The sequence below is a fragment of the Seriola aureovittata genome, chromosome 3, assembly GCF_021018895.1.
Source record: "Seriola aureovittata isolate HTS-2021-v1 ecotype China chromosome 3, ASM2101889v1, whole genome shotgun sequence".
NCBI classification, from domain to species: domain Eukaryota; kingdom Metazoa; phylum Chordata; class Actinopteri; order Carangiformes; family Carangidae; genus Seriola; species Seriola aureovittata.
In genome coordinates, this window is record NC_079366.1 from 29,314,544 (window position 1) to 29,325,513 (window position 10,970).

Consider the following 10,970-nt stretch of genomic DNA (forward strand, 5'->3'; position numbering starts at 1 on the left):
CACGGCGGGCAGCGGTGGAACAGGGTGTCAGTACAGTTCCAGCGACCACCATATTCACACAAGTCTGAATATAAACCAGTATGTGAACATACGTCACGTCACGTACGTACGCTCCACCTACCCACTCTCTGACTCTCTCTCTCCCTCTCTCTCCCTTCCAGCCCACACGGACTTTCCGTTTCACACACACCCCTCCCCCTGACATCAGAGGAGGCAGAGGCGCTCCCTCGCCCCGGTCCAAACTCCACTTACAAAGCCCGACATTATATCTGTCAGAGAGGAGACCTGCATGGACTAACCCGGGACTAATACCCATGTTTTCCTGCGATTTACGGCAATGTGGCATTCCAGAGGCTTAACGCACCTCCAATTACCAAAGAAAGGGCTATTAAGCTCAATTATTTGTTAGAACAAGAAGGAAAAGAGGAAGGGGAGTGCATGTTACTCGGCGGGCTTCATTTCCTCGATGCTGAACAGCAGGAGCTGGATGACATGATGCTGCAGAGCCCGCTCACCTCCACGCCGTTTTCTGTCAAGGATATCCTCAAGCTGGAGCAGCAGCAGCAGCAGCAGCAGCAGCAGCAGCAGCAGACCGGGTCCCTGGAGCTCCAGCACCGGGCCCACACCCAGCAGCACTTGGCCGGGTCTCCTCCCCAGCAGCAGCAGCAGCAGCAGCGACATTTCCAAACCCCGCCGTCCTGCATGCTCGCTGGGGCCCGGGACAGCCCTGCCTTCTCGGACGGAGAGGACAACCTGGCCTACCTCAGCGCGCTGGCGGTGCGGGAGGAGGACCGCGGGGAAACCAGTCTGTCCCCGGACATGTACGTCCACCCCGGCCTGCAGGGAGCCAAGCTGGAGGCCGCCGAGCTGGAGGAGCAGGAGAGCAGTGAGTTGACGCACAAGCTGCTACTGTAACGGCTAGACAAAAGGCAACAAAGGACACGTGTAACAAAAATCACACACACTGCACTTTTTACAGACAACCACTGAGGTGTTCGACATAAAACGCAAATAGAAGCAGCTGTTTCAGACGCTGAAGCTCCGTTTGAAGTGGCTACACAATGATTTGCATGAGCCACAAAAACAACTGAACCTGTGACCTGTGAACCTTCACCAAAGACGGTTACTGCAAAACTGTAGCAGCGTTTCTTCTGTTACGCACAATTTAGATTTATCATGTAAATTACATATAAAAATCTAATAATTCATATTGTCTTCACATGTATTTAATGGGTCGTTTAGTGTGTGAGCCAATAACACACAAAAGAAAATATGTTGTGCGACATTTTCTAAAAAACTCCTGCAGCTCTTTTGTGTTTTAGATTTATTTATATTTGTTATTCCGGTATTTTTCATTAATATGTGATTGTTTGATCTCTTAGCTGCCGTCAAGATAAATTCCATAGTTGCTCAGAATTTAACTTCTGCAACATAAAATAAAAATTCTGGTTTGACAGAGTGAAAATAGGTTGGGTTTCCCGGGTATTTTCCAATCTGTGTAGAGCAGCACGTCCTGGTCTCGGCTCTTCCGCCTCCAGACACGATCAGAACACGGAGCTTTCACACGGTGGGAGTCGGTGTCGCCGCGGCCACAGGCCCCGAGACGAATCCTGTAAAGTCTGGAGATGTCAAACACTTTTCTAGTGGCTGAGCCGCGCGCACGTTACGCGGAGTCTGTTATGATGTGTGGACCATAAACCGACAATTAGTTTAAAGAGGCTTGTAAAAGAAATGACACGGAGAAGTGGCGCTAATAAACACAGCCACAGTCACAGGGAGAGAGACGCGGAGGCCTCGCGGAGACACGTCCTCTCCACAGGGAATTATTCATGACACAGAATCAGGTTTTAAAATGGTTCCGTGTTCAGGAAGTCACTGGAAATTTAACAACAATCCAAAATCTGTATTTTACGCGAGAGAGATTTGGATATTTGGATATTTGTGACTCTGCCTTTTTATATTTTACCGTCTCATTTTTACTACGAAGATCATTTCTGATGTTTTTTTTTTTTCTTGGTGAAAGATTTTGTAATTTAAATGAGATTTCACGGGAAACACGTGTGTGTGTGTGTGTGTGTGTGTGTGTGTGTGTGTGTGTGTGTGTGTGTGTGTGTGTGTCCTCTGCACTGAACAGATTTTTTAGAGCTGACAGGTACTGAGTGAAGTTTAAGAGTGTTGTGGCTTCTGTTCAAAGCTTCTGGCTGTGGACTGAAAGAATTTGCGTAATATTCTTTATTTCCGCGCAGAGAGAAGATTTCATGATTTGAGTTCAAAGCTTTAACGCTTCTTCTCTGTTTCTCAACCTGCACAGAGAGCTGCGCGCTGTCCCGGGAGGAGGCAGCGGAGGGCGGGCAGGGCGACTCGGAGAGGCCGGTGCAGAAGCAGAGGAGCCGGCGGAGACCCAGGGTGCTCTTCTCCCAGGCGCAGGTCTTCGAGCTGGAGCGGCGCTTCAAGCAGCAGCGCTACCTGTCCGCCCCGGAGCGGGAGCACCTGGCGACCACCCTCAAGCTCACCTCGAACCAGGTGAAGATCTGGTTCCAGAACCGCCGCTACAAGTGCAAACGGCAGCGGCAGGACAAGTCTCTGGAGGCGGCGGGGCAGCACCACCCTCCTCCGCCCCGGCGCGTCGCGGTGCCGGTTCTAGTCCGAGATGGAAAGCCGTGTCTGGGCGGTGCGCAGAGCTACCCCGCCGCTGCTCCGTACGCATCCAACCCGTACAGTTATAACGGATACCCGGCATATACATACAACAGCCCGGCTTACAACACCAACTACAGCTGCACGTACACTAGCATCCCCACCCTCCCCCCCTCCAGCACCCCCAACGCCTTCATGAACATGAACTTGGGAAACGTGAGCGGCCTCGGCGGCTCCCCGCAGGCCCAGGCACATCAGGGGACAGCGGTCACATCGTGCCAGGGCTCCCTGCAGGGGATCCGGGCCTGGTAGCCCCTCACCACCACCACAACAACTGGTGTCCTTTTTTTTTTTTTTTAATGGAGCTCTTTCAGTTTTGGTTAACCTCTGACCTTTTAGAAGCGCGAGTTAACTCAGCCTCAGAAAACAGTGTCGCTCATAGAACAGCTGTGAGTTTGGATTCACCGGTCAGCTGATCACGAAACTTTCTTCACGTGTATTACCGCCGAAATCAGTGCGCGTGAAGGCTGGACGTCACACAGCTGGGGTGAGATGTAATGTTGAGGGTCCAAGTACTGTCGGTGCTGCGCGCGCACTGAGGCCCGGAGGCTCGTGTCTCCTCAACACAACTCAAAGAGCAGATTGGTTGTTTTATTTTTTAAATGTTTGTTTTTAACATGGTATATTTTTAGTTTATGGAGAGATTGAATTGCTTTGAATTGTTTGTTTTTTTTTTTGGTTCAACAGAGAATTGTTTTAGTCTATTTCACATCTATTCAAATAAATCCAAGAAATGAGAGAAGGTGCGTTTTCATTCTGTTTTCAGGCAACAAAAAAAAAAAAAGAAAGAACAGATTGAATTTTTTTTGGATGTTTATCTTTCAGCTGTAGAGGCTGAAACATTCAAATTTAAATACGACACTGTCACCGAGCTGAAACTAAATAATTAACAGAAATAATATTAGAGCTGTATTATTGTTTCCATGCGGGGTCACTGTGAATCAGATGCACGGTGGCAAATTTTGCTCATAAACATATTAAGGGGAGAGCTGCTGGAGGAGGCCAGGCCACAGGAACTCTTTGTCCCGGTGCCAGGCGACGTGAAAGGAGGAAGTTATTCTCCATTTGAGGTCCTTAAAAGGACGCGATTAAGCACCTAAAATACCCCCGAAGAGCGAGCTGCAGCCGGGCTGGGGAGCGGGAATAATGGCTCTTATTGGATTGTCGGACAAAAGGTGTGTGGTAGGCAGAGCCGGGCACTCAGCAAAGACAAAGGCGCACAGGGGCCGTGAGATTGACGTCCTAATATTCCCATTTGAGGGACAGGCAGCGGGTTACTCTGCGCGGAGAAGGGGACACGGAGGAAAAATGTGGTCACTTTTGTTCCCCTTCAGGAGGCTTTTTTTTGTTCGCGGAGAAAGGCGCTCCGAGATCCCAAGCCGCGAGGGTTCGGGGGCAGCCGGGCTGGAGGTGATGGCAGCAGGGAGGCGTTTGTGTGAAAGAAGGGGGTATTATTGCTACAAGTTTCACCATTTATCCCGATGAAGGAAATGGACGGGAGAATTTTAAGGGGGGGAGAGACCGGTAAGAGGCAGGGAGGGGGGGGGGGGGGGGGGGGGGGGGGGGTCCTGAAGCCTATTATTTCAGTGTGAGTGTTATTTCATGTTATTCTCACAGGTAACAGTCTGATCCTGGACAGGAGAGCGGCTCCAGTCTTCAGGTCTCATTTACAGGGAAATTTAACATTTCACTGAAAAACTGTGTAAAGAGGTTTTTATATTTCGCGCCACTGAGGAAAGTGAAGCTGTGAGTGGGTTATTATAGGAATGATCTGCTCTGGTTCAGGATCCATTGGCTCTCTGACGCTAAATGAGACCAAACTAAATCTAATTTAGTTTTTAATTTGGTTTAATGATAAAAAAAAAAAATAAATAAATAATAATAATAATGACTTGACTAATTGATAATTCCGTCAGAAAATTAATGGAGAAAAATTTTAGAACAATCATCAGAAAAAAAACCTAAATGTTTTTTGGCTCCTGCTTTTTAAAATAAAATCTATTTTATCTCAGAATAAATTGAATAACTTTTGTTTAATGTGCCAGAGAATCTGATGACGTCACTTTGGATCCCACAGGGAGATGTGATGAGTATTGTTCGTTATTTTCAGACTAAATCATTAATCAATCAATAGGAAATGACTAATGACGGAGCTGCAGAGCCACGGTCTGCGGGAGACGGTTAACAGAGAAGAATTCCTCTTTATTTGAGGTGGCGCAGCCTAATTGGTCCCGTTAATTAGCTATTACGCACAAATGAAGGCTTGAAAAAAAAAATTACATTCAGGGGCCAATTCCAGACCAAAACTCGTCCCAAACACGTTTTGTGTGAGTTGCGGGTGCAGGATATTTGCTGGAAAGATTCCCAAGAAGAAGAATGATGACGGAGTTTGTGAGAAAACGAGGAGGCGAAAGCAGCAATTGCTGTTTTTCTCTGCGCGTTAATTGTTCCTCCGACCTGAGAACAGTTGTTTCCCGATGATATCTTTGTATAATTACAGCCACAAGCTCGAGTCCTGATGTGAGGCAGCAGCTAAGACTGAGAGCAAACAGCGGGAGCCAAGTCCGCCACAGTCACAGGGGGTTTCTGGGTAAAAGAGGAGCAGATGATGGATGACAGCAGCTCAGTGGTTCCTCATTGTAATAAATGATTATTTGTAGAAGGATAATTGTCAAACAAAAGCTCCTCTGCTGCAATATTTCAAGATATGGCTTCAAAATAAAAGATTATTTCCTGGTCTTAAACCCCATGAATAATTTATCAGCCACTTCACGCACGTGCTGTTGCTCTCGGGTGAATTAAAATCTGCATAACAGGTCTAACGCCGCTCCATTAAGACCAGGTAGAACAAGTATCCATCAGTAAACCTGTTATCGGCGCTGATCGCAGCGGCTCCTCTGCTCCAGACAACCGGTCTCTGGGCGCAGATTGAGATCTGTCAGTCTGAGCCGCTGCTCACCAGCTGATCTCCTGTTTGGGACAAAACACAGTTAAAGTCCATCAGCAGAGGCCTCGTGCCCCCGACTTACTAATGGGGATTAATTGAGAGGTAAACGCAGAGAGGCCGATAAGCCGCGCGCCCTGAGGTGCTGCCCGGCCGCAGGACAGAGACTGATGGACGCAAATAAAGACGGAGACAGGGAGGCGTCCGGCAGGTAAACACTCCACCTGTTACCTGATAATGATAATGATAATGATAATAAAAATAATAGCAATAAATATAACAATAATAATAATACATATGATAATAATAATAATAATAAACATAACAACAATAATAATAATAATAATAATAGATATAACCATATATAATAATAAATATAATTATAATAATTATTACATTATAATAAAGAAATATTGTTGGTTCAAAAATAATTATAACAATTTATAATATCAATATAATTTAACTGCATTATATGATGCAATAGAGAGAATTCTATTTTTACATTCAAGAAAAAATGAATCTATTGTACAATCAATTTGCCTCAGTTTAAAATAAAAAACTATATTTCAATCCAAAGTAAAAATATTTCAAACTACAACTTCAAAAATTAACCAAAAAAAGTTGAAAGTTTCCACAAGCTGTTATTTATTATGAGGCTGGACATGACGTTTTAAAGGGTGTTCCTGTTATTTTGTCCGTCCCACTCTGCAGCCAACTGTTCATCTGCCAACTACAACTAATATTACAGCACTTGTATTTTCACTAATAATCACTGGCAGAAGAAACATTCACCTTCAAGTTTCTTTACTCATATAATTGTAAAAATATTTGTTTACAACAAACGTTCAAAAAGTATCACAAGTATTTATTATACAGCAAGAGAGTCATAATTATTATTATTAATTTTATTGTAAGACTATTATTAATCATGCATAAACATGTAAGCAGTGTTTTCATGTTGCAGCTGAAGTGAAGTGTTTTATACACAGTCTGGAAGTTTAATTCATACCAATAAATCATATTTTATTGGCTCATCATAAACTTCAGATGTAAAATCTTCATCTGTGAAGAAAATATAGTGACGGTAGTTTAAAAATTTTTAAAAACTAAATTATTTTTTCCCTCTTTGGATTAAAAATATAAAATATAAAGTAGCAGAAAATAGAAAAACACAGCATGAAGTAAATGTAGCTGAAGTTCACATTCCTCCACAGATCATCTTATTACTGCTGATTTCACTCACTCACTCATACACACACACACACACACACACACACACACACACACACGCGTCATTATCTTGTATTATTTGCTCCATGAGATGTGTTTACTCTGCAGCCGACAGTAAACCACAGCTGCTGTCTGCCTCCGCCCGACCAAACACACACCATGTCATCATCCATGTGCACAGCAGGCCGCACGTGTGTGTGTGTGTGTGTGTGTGTGTGTGTGTGTGTGTGTGTGTTTTGGTTTCTAACTCTGATTTGTTTGAATCTCTCTTAGATTCTGGGTTTTTTTTTTTAACAAGTTTTCCACAAAGATGCAACTTGAAATGTTGTTGACGTGTCTGAGATCCGACACACGGCGTGACTCAGAAACAGGCTGTTACTATAAGAGTCAATCTGGAAATATTTATCACTGATTCAAAATATTTTTTTTGCTTCAACATATTAAACATTGGTGCATGAGCCTCTCACCTTGACACCCGTCAGTCACAGCTGCTGTTTTCATCGCCTCTCGTGTGTCTGTAGATAAACGCCGCAGCTCTCGGCCACTGGTCACCCTGAGGTTAGACCCAGCCGTGCCTTTATTCTGTGGGACAGACGTGTGCACACACGAGAGACATCATTAGGGAATATTATATTAGAATTATTTCTCAGTCTATTGCCTGGGGGGTAAACACTGACCAGAATATGAAACATGGCTGCTTCAATTCTTTCTTTTTTTCTCTCTCAACATTAAAGAGCTTCTGAAAAAGTAAAACAAAACAAATCTTCATCCTCTTCCTCATTAATTCCCATCCTGTCAGGCTTTAGTCCGCTGCAGGATTGTTTCAAATGACTGTTTATATATTTTGAGTCAAATCAATGGGATCACAACTTCCCCTGAAAGTGACTGAAATGACAGAAGAGCAGTTACTGCAAGTGTGAAAATATAAATATCATACGGCAAAAGAGAAAAATGTATAGAATTTATAAATAAAATATCATGAGTTAAGGTCAAAATGCCAAAAAAAAAAGTTTTGATAATACAGGGAGCAAATCAATTGATGTAGAACAAAACATTAGAAACTAACACCAGAGTTTGAGTCTGTTAAAGAGCAAAAATCCCCGTTAGCTTCAGGCTAATTGGACTGTTTTCTCTTTTATATGAGTGGATGATAAATATACGCCGTTGTTTGCAGTGCACAACGTTTTATAACAACACTAAAGTAATCTATGTTTATTTGACAATAGAGATGTAATGTGTGTTACAAACATATAATATCAGCCGACATATGAAAACACTACTAAATGTATTTTCTGAGATCAAGGCTGAAATGTTAAAGCTCACAAAGTGTCCAGTCAGTGCCACATAGATTAAATATCATTATTAACTCGATATGACATCACAGTTTCAGTAGAAAACACTGATTTCCTGTCACATGATTACTGGAGCTTTACTCAAACTGCATCAGAGTCGCAGAGAAAAGATTCAAGTGCGAGTCTAATGAATAAAAAAAAAAGAAAATCATGTGTTAATGTTTCTCTTCTGTGTGTCATTATCAGTTTGGAGAGTGTTTCTTGGCTCGCCCTCTGCCTCTGTCATAACACCCACATGTTGCTGCAGAAGGTGCTGTATGTGCTGCTGCCTCCTCTCACATGGCTCTTATGATTGGTCATCAGGGAGCAACTCCGCCCATCAGCGGACATTCAATAAGCTGCAGTGCTGAGTACTGACAGGCCCAGACAGGCTGCGTTCAACACGCACACAGACACTTCAACATATAGCAAAAGTGATCTGAACTCACTGCAGGGGCTTCAGCACACGTTGTGTTCAAGCTTTAATGCTGGAATAACGTCCGGGCCAAGATCTGGTGCCTGGTGAATTCAATAAATGAAATTAATTTAATATAGAGCAGCACAGCAACATCAAGCGACACCAGCATTTAAATCTATTTACTTCTATGCAATCGCTGCAATTAGTGGATTCCCTCATAGGACAGGGGGCAAAGGAAATCTGTGTCGAGTTCAACTTTGCAGAACTTTTGCACGTGGATTTGAGCTGCTACAGCAAAACATCTCCAACACACGGCTGGAGAATCCAAAATGGAGGATGCTATCAGAGATTAGTGGCTGTGTTGCACCATTTGTTTTTATTTTACACGCTCACGTTGGAGTAGAAGCTGCTTCACGAGAGAGGAACGGCTTTGACTGAACAGTATGAACTTATTGATGCGTTAGCGATGTCGGTCTGTGAGTTTTCAATCGCTACAATAACTAGAATATAAAGAGAGTAAACAGAAAGAAGCCGAGGGAATCACTGTGACTAGCGCATGTGCTAGCTGGCTAGGTAGCCGTTAGCTCGCCAAGCTGCAGCCGTTTACAGACCGGCCCTGCGAGTGTAGTCTCTAGCTCTGTCCAGACTCAGGGGCCTCATCCTTGGTAGGACACAGTCTGCGAAGGATGAGGCCTTCCAGCTAAACCAGAAATGACGGTTCGCGTCACAGAGCGCTGCTCCTGTCGCCTAGCAACCTTGACCACTTGAACTTGAAGGTTTTAACAGCTGTACCGTTAGCTGTTGAACTGAGCTGAAACCAAGTATTTACATTTAAAAGTGTCAGCGCTGTTTGCAGCCATATTAATTTCATTACCAGTTTTGCAATTAATCTTGGGATTGATTGGAGTCTTCGTTGCCCAGGAAAAGAAGGACGCATTTCTCTGCTGCGTTTGAAGGAGCCTTCGAGATGGGACTGTCTAGTCGCGCCGCTGTGACGCAGTGGGTCCTTGAACGCAGCGCGCCGAAGGACGTGGCCCCTGCTAATAAAGACAGGATCTTTATCATTCCCAAAGAAACTTGCAGATAAATTATCAGCATCACGTCTGGAGGTTTCAAAGCTGCCCCGCTAACATTAGCACGTTATCATGCTAAGTATTACGTTTTCAGATTTACAGTGCGAGCACAGTCAGTATGATAATTTAACACACTACTACTAATAAATAATAATGGGTTAACATCAGTACATTAAAATTCAGTAGTTGTTCATTAATATGCGTATTAACATATGAAAAGAATTCAACCAAAATCATCCATACACGGATTAATTACAATTTACAGTCTAACGATGTAGAGCTGTCCCAACATGGCCGCCATACAGAGAATAAACTGGGTGTCAAACTTTTCCTCGTGACACCCTCTGGACAGACTACACATTTTTATTTTGGATTACACATTAATGGATGTGTGTAATGAGCATTAAAAAAAAAAAAAACACTGGACGAACTAATAAAGGTCGATTTAAAGATCAATTATCGGCTGTAAGTGTAAAAAGTTTAAAACGGTGACAGATATGAGAGAAGACTCTGTGGATCGCAGCCTGTGGGAGTCCAGCTCTTCAATGAGAAATCCACCAATTGAAAATTTGACACCTACGAGCTTTAGTGTAAAGTGCTCTTTGGAGACTGCACAGTGTCTCCTCCGTCAGCTCACATGTAATGCTGACTGACGTCAGCGTAATAGATTTTGCAATGGACGTGGATGTTTGGAAATGTCTTTTTTAACTGGTTTCCCGTGTCCTGGGGAGGGAGACGGGAGGAAGACCAGCCAAGAGAACGACTCAGGCTCGTCCATCAGCCGGAGATATCTAAATATTTATCCTGTGATCCACATTTATCCATTCACTGGTGCAGCTTTCTGGGTCAAAAACATTATGTTTCTGGGAAGATACACGAGTATACTGGTGTTTATCCAATGCTACCCACAGAGATTTATCCTAAACTGTCAGGGTTTACAATAACACACATAAATTGTAGTGCGTGTCTCACTAAAAATCATTAGGCTCATTAATTTGAGTCCTGCAGCAGCTGGGAAAATCTGCGCAGGAGAAATGAATGAGTAACGCTTTGGCCTCCATCAGCAGCTGATATCCAGGTGCCTCTTGAGCAAGGCACGTAAATCAAAACCGATAAAACTGATTAACCAACAATTACGAGATCGCGGTTCTCCCAGGAAACTTAAAGGTGCAGTATGACGAACAGATTTACCCGAATATATGTTCCAGAAAGAACAATAAATGTTGACCCCTACACCCATGGGTGCTAACAGACATTTTAACAGCAAAGACATAGGC

General features: G+C 43.7%; 1 protein-coding gene across 1 annotated transcript; it reads left to right on the plus strand.

The window, feature by feature from the left end:
- Positions 1–226: 226 nt before the first annotated feature.
- Positions 227–4,136, plus strand: LOC130165953 (homeobox protein Nkx-2.3-like). The gene is made up of 2 exons (XM_056371152.1): positions 227–886; positions 2,312–4,136. Exons 1-2 carry the CDS (start codon positions 439–441, stop codon positions 2,947–2,949), a joined length of 1,086 nt encoding a protein of 361 aa, XP_056227127.1. The 5' UTR covers positions 227–438; the 3' UTR covers positions 2,950–4,136.
- Positions 4,137–10,970: the final 6,834 nt, after the last annotated feature.

Bases quoted from the DNA above. Each gene is read 5' to 3' on its own strand.
- LOC130165953 (XM_056371152.1), top strand. From the start codon at position 439: ATGTTACTCGGCGGGCTTCATTTCCTCGATGCTGAACAGCAGGAGCTG. The intron at 887-2,311 runs GTGAGTTGACGC...CAACCTGCACAG, and splicing joins GCTGGAGGAGCAGGAGAGCA to AGAGCTGCGCGCTGTCCCGG.